At 45.3% G+C, this 22,917-nt stretch overlaps 2 protein-coding genes across 3 annotated transcripts in view; both read left to right on the plus strand.

Annotated features, from left to right (window-relative positions):
• TMEM145 (transmembrane protein 145) overlaps positions 1–10,944 on the plus strand; it is a 37,569-nt gene extending 26,625 nt beyond the window's left edge. For both annotated transcript variants that reach the window (XM_058196094.1, XM_058196095.1), the window contains 6 exons: positions 787–865; positions 1,701–1,794; positions 3,416–3,588; positions 4,672–4,792; positions 7,985–8,185; positions 9,783–10,944. In XM_058196094.1, coding sequence (XP_058052077.1) covers positions 787–865; positions 1,701–1,794; positions 3,416–3,588; positions 4,672–4,792; positions 7,985–8,185; positions 9,783–10,004 — 890 coding nt within the window. In that variant the 3' untranslated portion in view covers positions 10,005–10,944. The remainder of the gene's footprint in view (positions 1–786; positions 866–1,700; positions 1,795–3,415; positions 3,589–4,671; positions 4,793–7,984; positions 8,186–9,782) is intronic.
• Positions 10,945–14,801: 3,857 nt separating this feature from the next.
• Positions 14,802–22,917, plus strand: part of MEGF8 (multiple EGF like domains 8) — a 73,142-nt gene continuing 65,026 nt past the window's right edge. The window contains exons 1-6 of the mRNA XM_058196106.1: positions 14,802–14,909; positions 16,549–16,753; positions 18,243–18,406; positions 19,531–19,737; positions 21,041–21,221; positions 22,328–22,416. Of these exons, the coding sequence (XP_058052089.1) occupies positions 16,567–16,753; positions 18,243–18,406; positions 19,531–19,737; positions 21,041–21,221; positions 22,328–22,416 (828 nt within the window). The 5' untranslated portion in view covers positions 14,802–14,909; positions 16,549–16,566. The remainder of the gene's footprint in view (positions 14,910–16,548; positions 16,754–18,242; positions 18,407–19,530; positions 19,738–21,040; positions 21,222–22,327; positions 22,417–22,917) is intronic.

A 22,917-nucleotide genomic window follows, 5' to 3' on the forward strand; every position in this document is an offset into this window, starting at 1 on the left:
TCTCGAAAGTTGTTGGATCTTTGGCTATATTAGGTGGAAGATGATGGAAGTAGTCATCTACCATATCTGGGGAGACAAAACTTAGATAGAATGGAATAGAACGGAACGGAAGAGAAGGGAAGGGAAGGGAAGGAAGGGAAGGGAAGGGAAGAGAAGAGAAGAGAAGAGGAGAAGAGGAGAAGAGGAGAAGAGAAGAGTTGGAAGGGACCTTGGAGGTCTTCTAATCCAACCCCGTGCCTAGGCAGGAACCATTTCAGACAAATGGCTATCCAACATTTTCTTTAAAACTTCCAGTGTTGGAGCATTTACAACTTTTGAAGGGAAGTTGTTCCACTGATTAATTATTCCAACTGTCAGGAATTTTCTCCTTAGTTCTAGATTGCTTCTCTCCTTGATTAGTTTCCACCCATTGCTTCTTGTTCTGCCCTTAGGTGCTTTGGAGAAGAGCTTGACTGCCTCTTCTTTGGGGCAGCCCCTGAGATATCGGAACACTGCTATCATGTCACCCCCTAGTCCTTCTTTTCATCAAACTAGACATACTCAGTTCCACCAACTATTCTTTATACATTTTAGCCTCCAGTCCCCTAATCATTTGTTGCTCTTCTCTACCCGGATAAGATGCTATCGACAGATAAGATGATATCTCAGATAAGTTGCGATTGGCAATATTAAGTTTTAGGGAGCAGTGTTGTGCCTCGGCCCATCCTTATGACCACGGACTATTTTAAATCTCTTACTGGTTTAAATTCACTCACTTATCTCCTTTTTTTCTTTCCTCAATTCCAGCCAAGCTCCTTTTTTCCGTCAGTTTTCTGATCTTCCTCTTGATGCTTATCCTCCTGGGAAAAGGATTCACAGTTACCAGGTACCAGGATAGCTGCTGGGGATAACAGAGATGGTGATATGGTGGGATAACAGAGCAGGAGGGATGGGCTGAATTGGAGAGTAATGGGCTTTTCTTATGCATGTGTGGGGACTGATGGGGCAGATTGCAGGGGTGATATACTGAAATATAATTTTATCACATTTTAATCTATATCTTATTGTACTTTATTCCAATTTCATTTGACATTGTATTTGATTCCAATTTCATTTTAAATCGTATTTGATTCCGATTTCATTTGAAATCGTATTTGATTCCGATTTCATTTGAAATCGTATTTGATTCCGATTTCATTTGAAATCGTATTTGATTCCAATTTCATTTCAAATCATGTTTTATTCCAATTTCATTTCAAATCATGTTTTATTCCAATTCTATTTTAAATTGCTTTTATCAAATTTTAGTCATGATTTTGTTTCCGGAACTTTGCACTTCGATGTGGTCCAAGATCTAATCAATAAATAAAGAATGCACATGATACAAGGGGGAGGGGGCTAACGGATTGTGGTTTGGCGGGGTCTAAGGGCTATTGCTATTCAAAGGGGCAGAAAGAAATATAGAGAAGGCTGTTGAGCTAGGAAGCGGAGCATATATGAGCAATATTGAAGCGAACAGTATTGTGGTGGAAAAGCGACAGAGATTGGGAAGTTGAGCGATGTACAATGGGCCTGCAGCTGAAACTAAGGAGATTGTGGAGAGTAGCTTGGAATTTGTGCAGTTTTGTGTTGTTAAGAGGAAAGAAGGTTGTTAAGAGCTGTAGCATACAAGGTGGCATTTCCACTTCTGTAATTTTGGCTCACGGTTCCTTATTTGGCAGGGGCCGGATCAGCCACACGGGCTCCATCAAGCTCTCGGTATACATGACCTTGTACACCATCACTCATGTTGTGTTGTTTATCTACGAAGCTGAGGTAAGTTCCTTCCCCTTTTCAGCTACGTACATACTTTGAGGGCCACACAAATTTAGTTTGCATTTTCTGCATTCCGGTTATTTCCTAGATCACACAGTCCTTCCTGTCATGGTTCACAACTGCAAAAATAGTTGTTGGTTTTGTCAAAACACCCACCCCCCCTTCTTCCTCAGCAATGTGCTGGCACTCCTGACCACATGAGTCAAGAATTTGATTTCATGTAAATTCCCGGTCTAGTTTGTCTTGCAAATCATCAGTAATCGATTAAGGAGAATATTTATAGCTCGGGGTTGAAATGAGAGATCCTCGGCGCTCTCCAAATTTGGTGGTTTTCTTTGCAGATGTTTTATTACCAAACTAGGTGTCAACATCAGTGCTGGAAGGAAGTGGGGTTTGGGAGGAGGAGCAGAAGTAGAAGCAGAAGCAGGAGAACTGCGGGGTCCTTGGTGGTCTCTGAGCTTGGAGGTTTTCTTACAGACGTTTCATGACCCAACTAGGTAACATCATCTGTTCCAGAAGGGAGTGGGCAGTGGTGGGATTCAGCCGGTTCGCACCACTTTGGGAGAACCGGTTGTTAATTTTCTGAGCAGTTTGGTGAACTGGTTGTTGGAAGAAATCATTAAGGCAGAGAACTGGTTGTTAAATTATTTGATTCCCACCACTGGGAGTGGGGTTTATAAACAGGGAACAGACATCACTCGCACTGATGATATTACCTGGTTGGATCATGAAACGTCTGCAAGAAAACGACCAAACTCTAAGACCACCAAGGTCCTCTCAAATCATCAATAAGTTAGGGTAAGGCTTATCTTGGTTGCTCTTTGTTTCTTGCACAACTTTGTTGCACGAACTATAATTTGTTACCCGGTGTCGTGTCCCCCTCCCCCTCCGACGACCGGGTCAAGGAAGTCCGTATCAAACGTGGCAACGAAGCCTCTGCAGCTTGCCAAATTCCTTCGAGGTTTATCAGGGCAGGCAGGAGTCCAAGTTGTGACTTCAGCGATAGGGTCCGGTATCGGCAAACTCGATGAGACTTTGCTTGACTCAAGGTTGGAATGCCACAAGCAGGTTCTTTATATAGGCTGTGGGGTGTGGCTCCATGACTCAGCATTTATCCAGGCCTGCCCCTCCCTTCCTTCTGCTGGCGTCGCCTCTCAGATCTCCGGAAGTGAGGATCCTCCTACTTTGAATTGTCTTCTGCTGTTTGGGAAAGGGAGGGGTCAGAAGGAGTAGGCCCGAGCAATTCCAATCTGTGGCTGGCTTCCTCTGACGGCTGAGCCAAAGGAACACATGCCTTATGAGTGAGGTTTATTGGGTTTGTTTGTTCACTCATGGAATCCTCTCCGGGCATGGGGCCAGGGGGGGCGGGGGCTGGAGGCATGACAGGCCGTTCATCTTTATTATCAGACGCGGAATCTGATAACAGGCCCAGTTGGAGACAGGAGGGGCCCGGCTGAGGAGAGGAGGGAGGACGAGTCACAACACCCAGCTATGATGAATCTAGAAATCTCCATAACTAATTAGCGGGGAAATCATTTTGCTGTGGGGAAATTGTGTAGCTTTTTTTAAATCATTACTTCCCCGAGTTTTTTATACCCACTTCCTTCCTTTCGGTGCTCAGTTCTTCGATCAGGCACAAGTACTTTACACATATGAATCTCCAGCTGGATATGGCTTGATCACTCTGCAGTTTGTGGCTTACATCTGGTTCTGCTATGCCATACTCATCACTCTCAAGCAATTCCCGGAGAAACAACCCTTCTATGTGCCATTCTTTGCTGCTTACACCCTCTGGTCAGTAAGTTTAAAAGAGCAACAGGGCAGGAAAGTTATTTTGGGGGAGTTCTGTCAAAGAGTATTTTATTTATTCCTTAAATTTCTACGCTGCCCATTTCACTGTCCTGAGTGACTCCAGGAGGCTTACAATAGTATAAAAACATAAAAAGCATTAAAAACTTTGATAAATAAAAGGCTGAGTAACTGAGTACGAAGAATCGTGGTGGCACAGTGGTTAGAATGCAGCATTGCAGGCTAATTCTGCCGACTGTCAGCAGTTCGATCTTGAACGAAGGTTGACACAGCCTTCCATTCTTCCAAGGTTGGTAAAACGAGGACCCAGATTGTTGGGGGCACAATGCCGACTCTGTAAACCACTTAGAGAGGGCTGTAAAGCACTGTGAAGCAGTATATAATAAGTCTTAAATGCTATTGCTATGTCCCAGTTCCACCATTTTTATGTTGGCTGCTAGAGGTCCCGCCGTGAAGGCTTAGCTGTTACTTTAAGGCAGCGATTCTTAGCCTCGGCAACTTTAAGATGGGTGGAGTTCAACTCCCAGAATTCTCCAACCAGCACGGAAGTGTGGAAAGTGGTCACAAGTCACTTTTTCCAGCACTGTTGTAACTTCTAACGGTCACTAAATGAATGTTTGTAAGTCAGGGGTGCTATTCAGTAGGTTCTGACAGGTTCTGGCGAACCGGTAAAGGAAATTTTGAGTAGTTCAGAGAATTGGCAAATACCACCTCTGGCTGGGCCCAGAGTGGAGTGGGAATGGAGATTTTGCAGTATCCTTCCAGTAGCAGGTTTCACTTACCTTCGCTACCGGTTTGGAACTATGAGGGTCTGTGATAATGTACGGGCGGGTGGGCAGAGCTTCCTGCTGTTGCCGCTACCGGTTCACCCGAACCGGGGCGAACCAGTAGAAACCCATCACTATATCCTTCTCCTGCCACGCCCACCAAGCCACACCCACAGAACCAGTAGTAAAAAAAATTTGAACTCCACCACTGCTGTTAAGTCAAGGACTATTTTAAATGAAACCCAGTGCTTTAGGCAAGCAGGATCTGCATCCTTAGCCAGCGTCTTGTTTTGTTTTGTAGGTTTTTTGCTGTCCCGGTCACCGCGCTTATCGCTAACTTTGGCATACCAAAGTGGGCTCGAGAGAAAATAGTGAACGGCATTCAACTGGGGATTCATCTGTACGCCCACGCAGTCTTCCTGGTAAGGATTTTGACGTCACCTACAATTTCTAATTCCTCGGATGTTCAGGGGTGGCTGAGGTGCTCAGCACGTTTTATGGTTTAGAGCAGAGGTCTCCAACCTTGGCCACTTTAAGACCTGTGGACGTCCACTCCTAGCAAAGCTGGCTGAGGAATTCTGGGACTTGAAGTCCACAAATGGCCAAGGTTGGAGACCCCTGGTTTAGAGGAGAGCCCCTGTTGTTTCTGCGCCCCCCTGAGCCGGGCCTCCTGCCAGAAAGTGACTTGGAAAGTGAGGGGGAAGGGCCATCAGGACTTACCTCGGGAGCACAGGCTTCCCTCGTTCAGCTCCAGGAGCCAGAGGCAGGCCAGGTGGAAGAGATAACAAGGCCTCCATGCCCTGACTCTTTCCCCCTCCCAGGCCATGCCTCCAGACCCAGCTGATGGCAATCAGACCTGGCTGGACCCTAGGTTTCGTAGGCAGGAGAGGAGGGAACAACAGAAGCAGGGGTGGGGCAGGCCTAGGAAGTGCTGAGTCATGGAGCCACACCCCACAGGATATAAAGGCAGAAAGAGCTACTGTGCCTCTTCGTAGCAGGCAAATCAACTGATTAACTAAGAGCTGAAGTACTGTTTGTTCCTGGGTGACTCATCGGCGTTGAGGGAGATAACAGAGACATTTGGCAGAGGCTCGCTAGTTTACTGCCAGAGCTGATAATGCCGGCTAATTAAGCCATCGTTCGGATGGAGGCGAGGGGGGACAGAACAGCCCCCCCACCAGTGGTGAAATGTAAAATTTGTTACTACCAGTTCTGTGGGCGTGGCTTGGTGGTGGTGGTGGTGGCAATGTGACTGGGTGGGCGTGGCCAACTTTTTTCCCCCTTACTTTTAAAAGCATTTTTTCTACAACCTCTTCTGCCGAAGAGGTTATAAAAAATGCTTTTAAAAGCCTCTGACGATCCCAGCTGAGTTGCCTTTTTTGTCAGAGGCTTTTGTTTTCTTTTAAAAGCATTTTTTTTGCCTTTAAAAGAAAAAAAAAGCCTCTGACAATCAGGCAATTCAGCTGGGATCTTCAGAGCCTTTTAAAAGCATTTTTTTACAACCTCTTCGGTTGGGAGGTTGAAAAAAAAATGCTTTTAAAAGGCTCTGGCGAGCCCAGCTGAGCCGCGTGATCATCACAGGCTTTTTTTTTTTTTTTTACTTTTAAAGCATTTTTTAGTTTTAAAAGCGTTTTTTCGGCCGTAGAACTTCTTCAGTTCTGAAGCGTCTGAAAAGATGTTTTGCTCCTCATCCAAGAAGCTTCTTCAGTTCCGAAGCTTCTGAAGAACTGAAGAAGGTCCTTGGATGAGAAGCGAAACGTCTTCATGGAAAACCGAGAAAATCCAGTTGCCTTTCGGAAAAAAAAGCACTTTTGGGACAGATTCAGTTTAGGCTGTGTGAATCTAGTCAGTGCAGAATATCTGCACCCCCATCGAATGCTGATGAAATAGTTCACTGGAGAAGGTAGAAGAAAGAGGAAGGGGATCTTTTCACAGAGGAAGGACCTGCAATCTGAAATGGTGGCTTCATCCCGCTACCCAGGGATGAGATTCAGCCGGTTCGGACCAGTTCAGACGAACCGGATGTTAATTTTATGTCCGGTTCAGCGAACCGGTATTCCGATGACCGGCTGCCCCACCTCACTCCTCCCAGGAGTCCCCACGCAGTCCATTTTGGATCCCAGGTAAGTGCAGGGGGTGCATGGAGCCCGGGAAGGTGGAAAACGGGCCTCCCAAAGGCCCGTGGAGCACAAAAATGGATCTATTTCCTGCCTCCAGAGAGCCTCGGGAGCTGGAGAGGTTGAAAACGGGCCCTGCACAGCCAGTTTTTGCTCCCAAGAGAATGCAGGGAGGCCTACTAAACCCCGCCCCCCGCAGCCTGTTTTTGCTCCCGGGGGCGGGGTGCAGGAGGCCGAGTGCTGCCTGTCACACCCCCTCACCACACCCACCATGGCCATGCCCACCCAGTCATTAGGGCAGAGAACCGGTTGTTAAATGATTTGAATTTTATTTATTTATTTATTTTGTCGCAACAGTATATATAAGCATAAGCATGAAAGTAACTATATAATATATAAGCATATATATATATATATATAAGCATAAGTATGTAATAACTATATTAGTTGGATATATTGAAAGAAAACAATAGGACAGGAACGGTAGGCATGTTTGCGCTCTTATGCACGCCCCTTACGGACCTCTTAGGAATGGGGTGAGGTCAATAGTAGACAGTTTTTGGTTAAAGCTTTTGGGATTTTGAGAAGAGACCACAGAGTCAGGTAGTGGGTTCCAAGCATTAACAACTCTGTTACAGAAGTCATATATTCTGCAATCAAGATTGAAGCGGTTAACATTAAGTTTAAATCTATTGTTTGCTCTTGTATTGTTGTGATTGAAGCTGAAGTAGTCTTTAACAGGAAGGACGTTGCAATAGATGATTCTATGAGTTAAACACAAGTCCTGTCGAAGGCGGCGGAGTTCTAAGTTTTCTAAACCCAAGATTTCAAGTCTGGTGGCATAAGGTATTTTGTTGTATTCAGAGGAGTGGAGAACTCTTCTTGTAAAATATTTCTCGACACGTTCAATTGTATCGATGTCTGAAATGTGGTATGGGTTCCAGACAGGCGAGCTGTATTCAAGAATTGGTCTAGCAAATGTTTTATAAGCTCTGGTAAGTAGTGTAGTGTTTCTGGAGAAGAAGCTACGTAAGATTAGGTTTACAACTCTTAAAGCCTTTTTTGCGATGTAGTTGCAGTGGGCTTTGGCACTTAGATCATTGGATATGAAAACTCCAAGGCCTTTGACAGGGTGGGGGTCATCTGTAAGGTAATGTCCATCGAGTTTGTATTTAGTGTTTGGATTCTTTTTTCCAATGTGTAAGACAGAGCATTTGCTGGTTGAGATTTGGAGTTGCCAAGTTTTTGACCATTCTGACACAAAGTCAAGGTCTTTTTGAAGGGTAGCTGTATTGTTAGTAGTGTTAAATAGTTTGACATCATCAGCGAAAAGAACACAATTACTTTTAATATGGTCACAGAGATCATTAATGTATAATATGAAGAGTGTTGGTCCAAGAACACTGCCTTGGGGAACGCCGCTATTGATTTGATAGGGCACTGCCGATTTTGAATGCCACCACTGCAGCTGCCATTTTGTCTTCCTCGTTTCCGCAGATTATAACCAGGCCCTCAGCGGCCAATAAGAACTTCCCGTATCACGTGAGGACGTCGCAGATCGGGATTGTCGAGGAGGCTGCCACGGGGGCCAAATTCCCGCACCACGTCTACGGCAACGTGACTTTCATCAGTGACTCAGTGCCCAACTTCACAGAGCTGTTCTCCATCCCTCAGAGTACGGGAAGCAACACCAGCAATGTGAGAATCGGAGAGGGTCTCGCCTGAGTACTCCCCTTCCTTAAATGGTTGCGACATTAGAACTGACCCCCCCTCAAAATACCCTCTGGGAAATCACACATGATGTCCAGAAGTGGGTTTCAGCAGGTTTGGACCGGTTCTGGAGAACTGGTTGCGGAAATTTTGAGTAGTTCGGAGAAATGGGAGTAAAAATTCTGACTGACCCCACCCCCATCTATTCTCTGCCTCCCGAGTCCCAGCTGATGGGGAGGAAATGGGGATTTTGCAGTAACCTTCCCCTGCCACGCCCACCAAGCCACACCCACCAAGCCATGCCACACCCACCAAGCCATGCCACGCCCACCAAGCCAAGCCACACCCACCAAGCCATGCCACGCCCGCCAAGCCAAGCCAAGCCACACCCGCCAAGCCATGCCACGCCCACCAAGCCAAGCCACACCCGCCAAGCCATGCCACGCCCGCCAAGCCAAGCCACGCCCGCCAAGCCATGCCACGCCCACCAAGCCAAGCCACACCCGCCAAGCCATGCCACGCCCGCCAAGCCAAGCCACGCCCGCCAAGCCAAGCCACGCCCACCAAGCCAAGCCACGCCCACCAAGCCAAGCCACGCCCACCAAGCCAAGCCAAGCCCACCAAGCCAAGCCACACCCACCAAGCCACACCCACAGAATCGGTAGCAAAAAAATTTGAAACCCACCACTGGTGTTGTCCTTAGATGGCCTTTTCTTTTTATAAGGCGGTTGTAGAGAATAAGAAAGGTTACCTTGGTGGATCTCCAAAGTCAAAGTCATCTTCCTTACTCTCTACAAACAGTCACTTGATTCTCAAAAGCAGGGAGTTCCAAACTCGGCAAATTTAAGACTTTGTGGATTTCAACTGGCTAGGGAATTCTGGGAGTCCACACTCAACACACTCAGAATAACAGAGTTGGAAGGGACCTTGGAGGTCTTCTAGTCCAACCCCTTGCTCAGGCAGGAAACCTCGTACCATTTGAGAGAAAAAAAAAAAGGCTGCCCAATCTCTTCTTAAAAACCTGCAAGGTTGGAGCACCCACAGCTCTGAGAGGCAAGTCGTTCCACTGATTAATTTCTTCTCGTTCTTAAGTGTTCTTGTTCCCTTTGGTTTTGCTATGCCAACGGTGCTGTGGCTTGTGGTGGCAGAGTCATTCATTAATTTGATCGAATGAATTTTAAAAAACCCCTTGCTGGATAAATGAGTCTCTTTTGCTAGTTTACAGCAGTCAGCGAAACAATATGATAATAAGGTTGCACAAAGGCCTCCGCTTAAATTATTATTATTATTTTTTTTAAAAAAGGCCATAACTCAGATCAAAGAAGTGAAAAATATCCACAACAAAGAAAACATTAAATTACGGCAGTCTGTTAAAAAAAACAAACCCAAAGTCGAAACTGCCTGAATTCAAAGATAGTTCAAGTTGCCGGGATAATGTTGTTAAGTCGTTTGGCCTCCGTCCTTCCCCAGTCTCTTGATCTTATTGCTTTAAGATTTGATAAAGGAGGAAAGGGTGACAAAGACCATGGTTCTTTCTTTCCTGCCAATGTTTATCTGGACTTTCTACCTACTTTTCCTCCTGCAGACGCGCAAACCAATGGAAGACACCTCCTCTGCTGATCGTAGCCTGACCTCCAACTGCGTGGTCACTACCTCTGAGCTCAGCGGTGCCCCTGTGCTGTTGAAGCCATCGCTGGGGAACGAGAGTCAGCCTCCGCCCTACCAGCTCCATGCGCCCCAACTACACCAACATAATGGCTACACCGAGTATTTTAGCATGCATACAACCGGCGCCCGGCCGGTGTAAAGGGTCTCTTGACTCTCCCTCTTGGCTGTGCTGATTCCTATCTCGACATTTTCTGGGGGTCCCTTTCTCAAGACAATGGCACTCCCATCCTTGGTTTCTCTCCTGGGACCCCTTTCACCTGTGGCCTCTTTCCCTTTTGTCTAATCCTGTCTTCTTGAGATCCTCCAGAGAGACAAGATAGGGAGGGTGGATGGGGTCACTTCAGCCCTACTTTCCCCACACTTCCTGACTCCTTCGCTAATGATCCAATTAGTCTGTAGGTCAAGGATCCTTCCCCATGGGACAGTCTTAAGCTTTCCCAACCTCCCTCTGGGGTTGCTTCTTTGAAGGGAAGCCAAGCATTGAATGAACATGGGTGGAAATTCTCTTCTAGTTCAATCAGAGCAGAGGTGGCCAAGTGTGGCCACTTTACCATCTGTGGACTTCAACTCCCAGAATTCCTCAGCCGGCACAGCTGCCTCAAGGATTCTGGGAGTTGAAGTCCACAGGTCGTAAATTTAGAGTGACAAGACAGGCCCATCTTCGGCTGAGTTTTTCCTGTAGACCAGTGGTGTTTCTCAACTTTTTGGCAACTTGATGAGGAGTGGACTTTCAACTCCATGGCTGGCTGGAGAATTCTGGGAATTGAAGTCCACACGGCTCAAAGTTGCCAAGGTTGAGAAACACGGCTGTAGACCGAGATCATCTAGTTTTTCTCAGCCTCCATTGTGATTTCAGTGGTTTTCCTGTCTGGATCCCACAATGAGGAACCAGATTCGCCTTGTAATTATATCTCCATGTTACATGACTCCATATTAACATCTTTTGGTCCACTTTTTTTTTTCTCTTTCTGCTACCTTGTGAAGATAGTTCGAATCTTCTAGGTCCCTCTGCCCTGGTTTCCCCCGGGTAATGATGTTGCCCTCGATAGTTCCTAGGAACTAAGTTACCCTGTGGTAAAGTGAGCATCCAATAAATTTGATAAATAAATAAAATAAAACGAGCGTGCTGTGCTGTGGGTTCTGCTCCTTGATCGTGGTGAATTTCTGAAAACCACATTTTTGCTTCCCGCCCCCCTCTTTGTTTTGCCAAATTAAAGAATATTCTCATGTTTCTATTTCAATGTGAAAGCATGTGACTCTTTCAGGGAAACATCTGCTTATAAAAGGAGGAAGAGATACCTGAACATGGAACATTTTTATTTTTATTTTTTATTTTTCTGGTAAAATAGCCTGTTAACCACAGGCGCTGATGATCTAATACACACTTTGCTTTCTTCCTTGGGATAATCTGCAAAACTAACAGAAGAAGCCTATTTTTTTAATGTGACACAGCAGTCAGATAAGGACCCCTGGAAATTGTAATTCTGTGAAAGGAAGAGATAGTTTCTTAATCTATTAAAGTAGTTATTTAGTTATCTTCTAAACTAATAGAAGAAAACAACCTATTTTTTTAATGTAACACAGCAGTCAGATAAGGACCCCTGGAAATTGTAGTTCTGTGAAAGTTTCTTAATCTATTAAAGTAGTTATAAAGTAGTTATCTTTAAAAAAAGATTAAATTTTGTAACGAGACTTGCTTAATTCAAAGCAAATCGGTGCTTTTACTAGTACATCACATTATTACCAACTTAACATACATCGTTGGTTGATTTGAAGTGATTTAAGGCAACCCACCTTCAGAGCAGCATGCACTATAAAAGATAAAAAATAAAACAGTGAACAAAAATATACGTGTTGGACACACATGCCTTTAATATAATGCTTTCCAACCTAGAGGAAAGATGTGTGGACTTCAATTCCCAGAATTCTCCAGCCAGCCATGTTGGCTGGAGAATTCTGGGAGTTGGAAATCCATCCATCTTAAAATTCACTAGCAGGCTGGCTGGAGAATTCTGGGAGTTGAAGTCCACCCATCTTAAAATTCACTAGCAGGCTGGCTGGAGAATTCTGGGAGTTGAAGTCCACCCATCTTAAAATTCACTAACAGGCTGGCTGGAGAATTCTGGGAGTTGGAAGTTCACCCATCTTAAAATTGACTAGCAGGCTGGCTGGAGAATTCTGTGAATTGAAATCCGTATGTCTTAAAAGTTCCCAAGCTTGGAAAACTGCCTCAACAGCAACTTTATGTATAGTACTGCAGAGAAGGGATCATGTTGATTTTCATATGTTTCTGCAGACTTTATGGGCTCGGGTTGTTTTTTTTCCTGTCCATAACCATGGGAAAATTAGTATTTCAACAATGTTCCTCTTTTTTTCCCTCTCAGAACTCTTCATAGCAAAATATTTCCGCTAATGTCCATTCTGTGGTGCCTCTACTGGGGCGTGTAGATTACACTCATGCCATGATTAAAACGTTTCCTCCAGTCAGCCACAAAATAGCGCTATTCAGCTGGTGCCAGCTTTGCAAAATGCCCACCTGATTACTCTGGCATTAATTGGTAAGAATAGGCTCACTTTCTCATCGGCACCTGCACTTGCCTGAGTTTTAATTTCAGAAAGCAGCTCATTTATCATATAATCACGAGTGGAACCTTTACAATTTTGTAGCGGGGCTTAGGAAAAAAAAATAGCAGAATGCCGAACACATCAACAGATCACATCCATATAGCTTACTATATAGCAGACGCTCCAAGCGTCTTTAACAAGCAGCCTAAATCTAACTGTGATTCAGCATTTGGAAAAATTCTTTACATGTCCTTCATCTCTCACACATTCAGGTTTTTTTGCAAATGAACATTTTAAATGGTGAAAATGTTTCCCTGAAGTCTGTGAAGATTCCCAGTCATCCAGGTCATGGTTGTTCCAAAGGTGCTTTTTCAGGAGGCAATCACGTGACCATGGGGATGCTGCAAAGATTAAAAGTGCGTAAAACGGTCAGAAGTCACTTTTTTTCAGTGCCGTCACCCTTTGAACGGTCACTAAATGAATGGTTGTACTTCTTTCTCTTCCTGTTTGAATTGCCATCAAGCTTTCGATCCTGCACTGAATGTTGGTACCCACCTCGCAGGGTTGTTGTTGTGGGGGAAAAATAGGAGGAAGAAGTACCGGTATTAGATATGTTTGCTGTGTTATTTATTTTTTTTAAAAAATCAACAAAGGCAGGAAAAATATTTGCAGAAAGAACAGTATGCAGCAAGCCCATTGTAGCAGAAACTATAAATGTTTAATATGTGGAGAGCTTCGGGTTCAGCTTTTTTCATCTTCACCTAAAAGAGCTGGAAGCAACTCTGGTCCCTTGGAAAGCTGCTGCTGCTGCTATCCAAAACATTACAGAGAACTTTATCCCTGGTCCATTCATTATTTGAGTTGGCAAAAGAAAATACAATGTGTACTTTCACGGGTGAGAAGGATGGAAACAATAAGAGGAAGGTAGAAAATAATCGTTTAGGTCAGGGGTCTCCAATCTTGGCTACTTTAAGACTTGTGGACTTGACTGTCTGGAACCCATACCACATTTCAGACATCAGTACAATTGAACGTGTCCAGAAATATTTTACAAGAAGAGTTCTCCACTCCTCTGAATACAACAAAATACCTTATGCCACCAGACTTGAAATCCTGGGTTTAGAAAATTTAGAACTCTGCCGCCTTCGAAAGGACCTGAGTTTAACTCATAGAATCATCTACTGCAGTGTCCTTCCTGTTAGAGACTACTTCAGCTTCAATCACAACAATACAAGAGCAAACAGTAGATTTAAACTTAATGTTAACCACTTCAATCTTGATTGCAGAAAATATGACTTCTGTAACAGAGTTGTTAATGCTTGGAATACACTACTTGACTCTGTAGTCTCTTCCCAAAATCCCCAAAGCTTGAACCAAAAACTGTCTACTATTGACCTCACCCCATTCCTAAGAGGTCCGTAAGGGATGTGCATAAGAGCAAAAACGTGCCTACCGTTCCTGTCCTATAATTATATCCAATTAATATAGTTATTGCATGCTTATGCTTATATATTTTTAGTTAGTTACATGCTTATGCTTGTATATACTGTTGTGACAAAATAAATAAATAAAATAAAAATAAACAAACTCCCAGAGTTCCTCAGCTAGCTTTGCTGGCTGAGGAACTCTGGGAGTTGAAGTCCACAAGTCTTAAAGTGGCCAAGGTTGGAGACCCCTGATTTAGGTATAATAAATTGTACACATCGTCCGGCTGAGGAATCCTGGGAGTTGAAGTCCACCGATGTTATCAAGGTTGGAGACCCCCTGCGCAACTTTGGGTCCAGATATGATAAAGGAGCCTCCTCCTTCAACCTGGGGTCGTCCGAGAGACCTCGGTTCCCCTTCACCAAGGGCGAGTCAGCTGGGGATGATTGGGCTTGTAGTCCTCCTTGCAGGAGCTGACCGCAGAGGAAGGCTGCACTTGGTCATAGGAAAGTGGGAGGGGGGGTGGGCGCCTAATCTGGCTGGGTCAGGAGGACGTCACACACATTTTTCACCCCATTGCAGGGTTTCTCAACCTTGGCAAAAAAATGGGTGGACTTCAACTCCCAGAATTCCCCAGCCAGCATAGCATAGCTGCGGAATTCTGGGAATTGAAGTCCACCCCATCTTCAAAGTTACCAAGGTTGAGAAACGGCCGCTGTACAAGCAGGGGGGTCTCCAACCTTGGCCTACTTTAAGACTTGTGGACTTCAACTCCCAGAATTCCTCAGCCAAGCAAAGCTGGCTGAGGAGCTCTGGGAGTTGAAGTCCACAAGTCTTAAAGTGGGCCAAGGTTGGCGCTCCCTGTTGTAAAACCCTATCCGTTCGCCGTCCTCCTCGCGCGCTCTAGCCTCACCCTCTCTATGGCTTCTCTTTCCATAGAGACGAGGAGACCTCACTCGCCACCGCTCTGGGCCCTCGTCTCGATGCCCCCCTCGGTCCCGGAGTGGCCTCTACATGGGCCGCGGGGGCAGCGGAGGCGCTGTCGGCTGCGGAGGTGGGTCCAGAATTGGGGGGGGTCCCCTTAGTCCCCCTCCCCGTTAAACCCCATTGCCAGCCGCGGTTATCAATGGGGAGCCAGCCGGGCCCAAGGCTTCGCTCCCGGGTCTTCCGTCGCACAGCCGTCGCGCTTCCCTGGAGATGCTGGCTTCGCTGCAGGGCTTGCCGGGGCTCCCCCCTCCCGGGTCCCTGGTCTCCCTTCGGTCCGCTTGGCCCGGCCTGGATCCCCTGAAGGCGTCCGGATTTCCCCCTCCCCCCCCCGCCTCAATATTGATTGGGGTCCAGAGTTGTGTCTTTGTTTTGGACTTTGCTGGTTCCTTCCTGCCTTTGGGTCAATGTTTTTTTTTTTAATATACCTAATATCTGTATCTGCATCTGTCAATCTCATCTATCTTCTATTTATCTCTCCCCATCTCTGTCTATATACTGTCCGTCCATCCATGTATATGTGTCTTGTCTATCTGTCTGTCTGTCTGTCTCTCTATCTACTATGTCTCTCTCCCTATCTCTCTGTCTATACTGTCCGTCCGTCCACCTTTCCATCCATCCATCTATATGTGTCTGTCTGTCTATCCATCCATCCATATATCTCTCTATATCTATCTCCCTATATGTCTGTATCTATCTATCTATCTGTCTATCTATCTCTATCTATCTATCTATCTATCTATCTATCTATCTATCTATCTATCTATCTATCTATCTATCTATCTATCTATCTATCTATCTATCTATCTATCTATCTACTATGTCTCTCTCCCTAGCTCTCTACTGTCCGTCCATCCACCTTTCCATCCATCCATCTATATGTGTCTGTCTGTCTATCTATCTATCCATCCATATATCTCTCTATAGCTATCTCTATATGTCTGTCTGTCTCTCTCTCTCTCTGTCTCTCTTTCTTTATCTGTCTGTCTATCTATCATCCTACAACAACAAAAAAATATTCTAATTCTATTCTATTCATCTATCTATCCATCCATCCATCCATCCATCCATCCATCCATCCATCCATCCATCCATCCATATATCTCTCTATAGCTATCTCTATATGTGTATCTCTCTCTCTATTTATCTGCCTGTCTGTCTGTCTATCTATCATCTATCTATCCATCCATCCATCCATCCATATATCTCTCTATATCTATCTCCCTATATGTCTGTATCTATCTATTTATCTATTTGTCTGTCTGTCTACCTATCATCTATCTATCTATCTATCAACTATCTATCTATCTTCTATATCTCTCTCCCTATCTCTCTGTCTATACTGTACGTACATCCATCCATCCATCCATCTATATGTCTCTGTTGTCTGTCTGTCTATCCATCCATCCATCCATCCATCCATCCATCCATCCATCCATCTCTCTATATCTATCTCTCTATATGTCTGTATTTATCTATTAATTTATCTGTCTGTCTGCCTGTCTGTCTGCCTATCTATCTATCTATCTATCTATCTATCTATCTATCTATCTATCTATCTATCTATCTGTCATCTACCATAGTAATAATAATAATAATATTTATCCGGCTTAAGAATGCAGGGTATTGAATAATTCTTTTCTGCATGTCTTCCTGATGCCCATCTCACTTTTCCAGCTATATTAACTGAGCATTCTCTTGGATTACAGGGAGATCCAAAGACCATCATGGACCTCCTAAAACCCAGTTGCTTTAAACTGCTGGCTCTGCTGCCCTTCGCTCTGTGTGGGATCCATCAAACCTATGCCGGTGATTGTAAGGGACGCCGCGAGGTGCTACGCAGCGCTTCTGGCTACGTGACAGATGGCCCTGGCAACTACTCGGTCAACGGGAACTGTGAATGGCTGGTGGAGGGTGAGTATCCGAAGAAGTATGGTGGGCGATGGTGGTTTAAGGGAGGAGGCTGCAAATCAAAGCATTTTACCCTCTAGAGCAGGGGTCTCCAACCTTGGTAACTTTAAACCTGGAGGACTTCAACTCCCAGAATTCCCCAGCCAGCTTTGCTGGCTGGGGAATTCTGAGAGTTGAAGTCCACCAGGCTTAAAGTTGCCAAGGTTGGAGACCCCTGCTCTAGAGCAGGGATCGCCAACCTTTCAGACCTCAGGGACCACTAAATTCATAACTTTAAATCCCGCAGACCACTAATATGAATTAGTGACGGGATAGGGTCCTTCAGGCACTTAACGTAGCCGCCTATTAGCAAAGAGAAGCACCCTAGCTTTTCTGTCCATTGCAGCTAGAAATCTCAAATATGACCAAGAATGAACGTTTGTCTTGTAGCCATCCCGAGCGCTAGATCGCCCACCACCACCACTGCAAACTCTGTCTCTCAAGGAGCCCAGCTGAAGTTTCATGTACTGCTGACTGAAGCACCTGGACTCCCAAGGAGGGAGGGAGAAGCTGGAGCTACTAAACAGGCAGCCAAGCTAAATGCCTGAAGGACCCCATCCCATCCGCAAGTAGGATTAATTGCTTTGGCAGGCCCGTATCCGGCCCAGGGGCCAAAGTTTGAGGATCCCTGACTTAGAGCAATATAAAAAAAAATGCAAAAATGAAAAGATTTTTCTGCGGACCACCAAAATTTTCTCGTGGACCACCAGTGGTCCACGGACCACCGGTTGGTGACCATTGATATAGATTATAGAATAGAAAGAATAGAAAATGGAATAGAATAGAATTAGAATAAAATTGGAACAGAATTAGAATAGAATAGAATATAGAATAGAATATAGAAAATAGAAAAGAATAGAAAATAGAATAAAAAAAGAATAGAAGAGAAAATGGAATAGAGAATAGAATAGAGTATAATAGAAGAATAGAAAATAGAATAGAATATAGAAAATAGAAAAGAATAGAAAATAGAATAAAATATAGAATAGAATAGAATAGAATAGAATAGAATAGAATACAATACAATACAATAGAATAATAGAATAGAATTCTTGATTGACCAAGTGTGACCGGACACACAAAGAATTTGTCTTTGGTGCATAAGCTCTCATTGTACATAAAAGCTATAAGTGATAAATCATGATCATAGTCATCATAAAAATACATCATAAATCATAAGATACAACACTTAGTGATAGAATCAACCTAAATCGTACTAGGAAACTAAATAAAACAATATAAATCGTAAATCTACAAACAGCAAAGTTATGGTCCTATAGTTATTGTGGCAAACCCCATGGTCATAACGCACCTTCTTTCAGTGGTAACTTCGGAACGGTCACTAAATGAACTGTTGTAAGTCAAGACCCCGTAGTTCACTTTCTTAAGATTGGCTGCGTTGCACACTAATTGCTAATTAATTGCTAAGCTTTCCTTTTCCTGTATGTTTCAGCTCCTAGTAGCAGCTACCGCATCCTCTTGACTTTCATGTTTATGGACACCGAATGCACATATGACTACCTCTTCATTTATGATGGAGATTCTCCCAGCAGCCCTTTGCTGGCCAGCCTGAGTGGCAGCACTTTGCCCCCTACCATCGAGGCCACCTCAGGCAAGGTATGGTAGTCCCAGTGGTGGGAGATTCTTTCTTTAGGGTTCAATCGGTCGTTTCTTCCAAGCTTGAAACTGAACGGCTCTGTTCTCTTATCATTCATCATCATCATCATCATTTAGCCACCCCATAATCCCTTGCGGGGTGGAGTCAGGGCAACTGAATGGAGTTAGCGGAGTGTTTTACTGGCCGGATGCTCTTCCTGTTGCCAATGCGGAGTTTTTGTTCAGCAGATATATTCTCATTGTAAATACCTGCCTCTACCAAGGATTGAACTTACAGCCTCCTGATTGTGAGGCGGGAGCTCCACCTCTAGGCCACCGCACCACTCTCTCTGTTCTCCTATCATTGACACACTGAAATCAAGATGAAGTCATTATGCAAATGACATCTCACTTTGCACGCATGTATTATGCAAATTGCGTCATTTGCAAGATGACGTCCTGACCTATGGGAGGCCTCCTCCATAGAAGCTCATTTCAGCCAGTTAGAGGTAGTCCTCGACGTACGACCACAAGTGAGGCCAGAATTTCTGTTACGAAGTGAGACCATGGTTACGTGATTTTTGCCCCATTTTATGACCTTTCATGCCACAGTGACCAATTTTCACACTTACGAACCATTGCGACATCCCTGCAGTCACCTGATCCAAATTCAAATGCTTGGTGACCGACTCATATCTATGACGGTTGTAGTGTCCCTGGGGTGTGTGTCACGTGATCCACTTTTGCGACCTTTTGGCAAGCAAAGCTCAACTTAGAATAACAGAATTGGGAGGGGCCTTGGAGGTCTTCTAGTCCAACCCCCTGCTTAGGCAGGAAGCTAACCAGGAAGCCGATGGATTTAACAACAACGTTACTAACTTAACTCCCCGCAGCAATTCGCTTAACAACTGTGGCAGGAAAGGTCACAAAACAGGGCAGGATTCCCTTAACCATCTCGCTTAGCAACAGGAATTTGGGAACAGGAATCAGTTGCAGTCATGCATCGAGGACTCCCTGCCCTGTAAAGCAGTTTAAAACGACACACACGTGGAAAGGAACACAGCTTGGATTGGCGACTATTTTGCCTTCATTAGCCCATTGTGTTAACACCAACTTGGGAGTGCTCATTCCTTCCTCCTTTGCAGATGCTGTTACACCTCTTCAGTGACGCCAACTACAACCTGCTGGGCTTCAATGCAACTTACTCTGTCTCGCTGTGTCCCATGGGCTGCTTGGGGCATGGCATTTGCGATAACGACGGGCACTGTGCCTGCTTCCAAGGCTGGGGTGGCAAGGACTGCTCGATGCCCGACTGCACCACCTATTGCCAGTATCACGGCACCTGCAACCAGGTAAGAGATGGTCCTTTTGTGTCTCGATGGGTCATTGATCTATCCTTGTTGTTGTTAGCTGCGAAGTCGTGTCAGACCCATCGCGACCTCCAGGCCTTCCTGTCCTCTATCATCCTCTGGAGCAGGGATCTCCAACCTTGGTCAAAGCTTTTTCTGCCTCTGAAAGCCTCCAAAACACCTTCAGAAAAAAAAGCCTCTGAGACTCTGTTTGGGGGCTTCTTTTCTGAAGCTCTGTTTCTGATGCTTTTTTCAGCCTCTGAAGCCTCCATTTCAGAAGCTACATTCGGAGTATAAGAGGCACCCAGATTTTCACCCTCTTTTTTGGGGGGGAAAGGTGTATCTTATACTCCGAAAAATACTTGTTTTTTTCTTTGAAGACCTTTTGCTTCTCCTCCAAGAAGGTTCTTCAGCTCTTGACTGGATGATGGGGAAGGAAGCATTGATACTCCTTGCCGACAGCTGGTCATTTGCATCCTTTTAGAGAGTCATTGAAGCCACTTAGAGGTTTTCTCTGTGCCCTCAGGGTCACCTGAGTGGTGCAAATATTTCCTGTAGTTTGCAATTTTCCCCTCTGCAAATCCGTTCATGCTCCCACCCCATTCGAATCCTCCCAAATTGCATAGCTAAAAGTCTTATCGACTCTGTTGATAATATTTCCACATATTACGTATCTCAGTTGGTTCAGAATTGTTGTGCCTCGCCCGCCCCCCTCTCCGCAGCCGGGCCCCTTCCATCTCCTGCTATCTGAGCCAGAGACTGACAGTGAAGAAGAATGGCCTGGCATGCCTCCAGCCCCCAGTCCTGGCACCATGCCCGGAGCAAATAACCCCCCCCCCACACACACACAGTGTGTGAGCATGAGGAGCATGAAGCCAGTCACGAGCTAGAATTGCCGGCAGCTGGAGGGTGGAGGGATCCACGCTTCCGGAGAATGGAGAGGCGATGTCAGCAAAAGGAAGGGAGGGGCAGGCCTGGATAAGTGCTGAGTCATGGAGCCTATATAAAGGATCTGCTTTCTGGCATTCCTTGAGTCAGGCAAAGTCTCATCTGGTTTGCTGAAGTCTCACCTTGGATTCCTGCCTGCCCTGAGAACTCTTGACAGGAATTTGGCAAAGCTGCAGAGGCTTCGTGGCCACGCTTGATACAGACTTCCCAGACCCGGCCGTCAGAGGAGGAGTGGGACACGACAAGAATTAGAAAGAGAAGTTGCCCTTATCTTATTTGCGTTGTGATGGAAGAATGTCCCATTTTCATTTGCCACCAGGGCCGTGTCAGTAACTTTTCCTGCTCCTTCCTCCCATAGGTGTCAAAGCATTGCCAGTGCGAACCAGGATTTGTGGGCCAGGCCTGTGATTTAGCCTTGAGCGACAACCAAGGCGCTGGAAAATGGTACAACGTCAGCATCCAAGATTCCAGTTTCTGGCCCCGTACAGCAGCTGCTGGTGCTTTCCTACCTTCTACTGGAGGACTGTACATTTTTGGAGGTGAGGGGGGGCATCGCTCCTTATTTACAAACATTACAAACTTGGCAACTTCTAAATTGCGCGGACTACAATTCCCAAAATCCCCCAGCCAGCAAGGGAAAACGTGGAAAAGCCTAGCTGACTGGGGAATTCTGGGAATTGAAAATCCACCCATCTGAAAAGTTGCCAAAACAGCAACTTTGAGTCAAAGGGGCAGGAAAGACGGGGAAGAAGCATTTCAGAGCATTGGGGAAAAAAAAGTTTTCCCCTTCATTAACAAGGCGTTCTTCATTGCCCGCATTGCCACAATTCTTTACTGACCCTCAAAGTGCCTTGCAGATTCATTTCTGAGATCAGCATACTTCTTGCTTCTTTGATATTGTACTGACCTACTGTATTTTTCGGAGTATAAGACGTACCGGAGCAAAAGACGCACCTTAGTTTTTGGGGAGGAAAAATAAGAAAAAAGTTGATTGGCAGATGGATCGACCTCCTGGAATACCCCCAATCAGCTGTTCCCAGAGGTGAATTTTAGCAACAGGTTCCTTGGTTGTGAGCTCTGTGCCTTGCTTTTTTTGGTTTTTTTTTTTTCTGCCTCTGAAACTCCGTTTCAGAAAAACTTTTCTGAAGCTTCATTTCTGAAGCTTCATTTCTGAAGCTTCATTTCTGAAGCTCCGTTTGGGGCTATTTTTCTGAAGCTCCGTTTGGGGCTTTTTTTCCAAGCTCCGTTTGGGGCTTTTTTTTCTAAGCTCTGTTTGGGGGCTTCTTTTCTGAAGCTTCTTTTCTGAAGCTCTGTTTGGGGGCTTTTTGTCTCAAGCTCTGTTTGGAGGCTTCGCTTCTGAAGCTCTGTTTGGGGGCTTCATTTCTGAAGCTCTATTTGGGGCCTTTTTTTTCTCAAGCTCTGTTTGGGGGCTTTTTTTCTGAAGCTTCTTTCAGCCTCTGAAACCTCCGTTTGAGAAGCTGGGCGGGGCTACATTCGGAATATAAGATGCACCCCGATTTTCACCCTCTTTTTTGGGGGGAAAAAGGTGCGTCTTATATACTCCAAAAAATATGGTAATCTGTTAATTGAATGCTTTCCCTCCTGTTCCTAAACCTCATGACCTTTCTGCTTTCTTCCCCTCTAGGCTTGGACCTAAATACCGCTTTGGGAGACCTTGTCTTCTATAACTTCACCACCAACACTTGGCATCAGAGGGTGCTCAGCCCTTCCCCAGTAAGTGCCTTGCGATGTTCCCTCCCCCTGCAAAAGAGAACCTTGAGCATTATGGAGAGGAAGAAGAGGCCCACGTGAGGACTGAGATGCTTAGACAGCCACCCAAAACATTATGCGTCAATTTAAAAACTTTGCGCCACCAAGATACCGTGCATCTTCCCGATTCTACCGTACATAAAATGAACTTGAGGGTGAAGAGAACAGGCTTCTCCCGCCCCATTGTAGTGAAAGTGCCAGTTAGATAGAGCCAGGTTGGTCTATTGGTGAAGGGATGAGGCTAGAAACCAGATGTCAACTCGCAAAGCATCCCTTGCCTGCTCGCGAGTTGCCACAAGCAAGTGGGGATGGGAAACCTATGAAACGGCACAGTAACCAAAGACAGATGCACATTCCAGACTTATCTCCCTCAAGGCTGTATCCCAGGGTTACTTACAGCAGCAGGAGGGGAGTGGTCTCTATAAGCCACAAAATTGCTCCGTTGGCGAATGTGATTGATGACGC

The sequence above is a fragment of the Ahaetulla prasina genome, chromosome 10 (assembly GCF_028640845.1).
Source record: "Ahaetulla prasina isolate Xishuangbanna chromosome 10, ASM2864084v1, whole genome shotgun sequence".
NCBI classification, from domain to species: domain Eukaryota; kingdom Metazoa; phylum Chordata; class Lepidosauria; order Squamata; family Colubridae; genus Ahaetulla; species Ahaetulla prasina.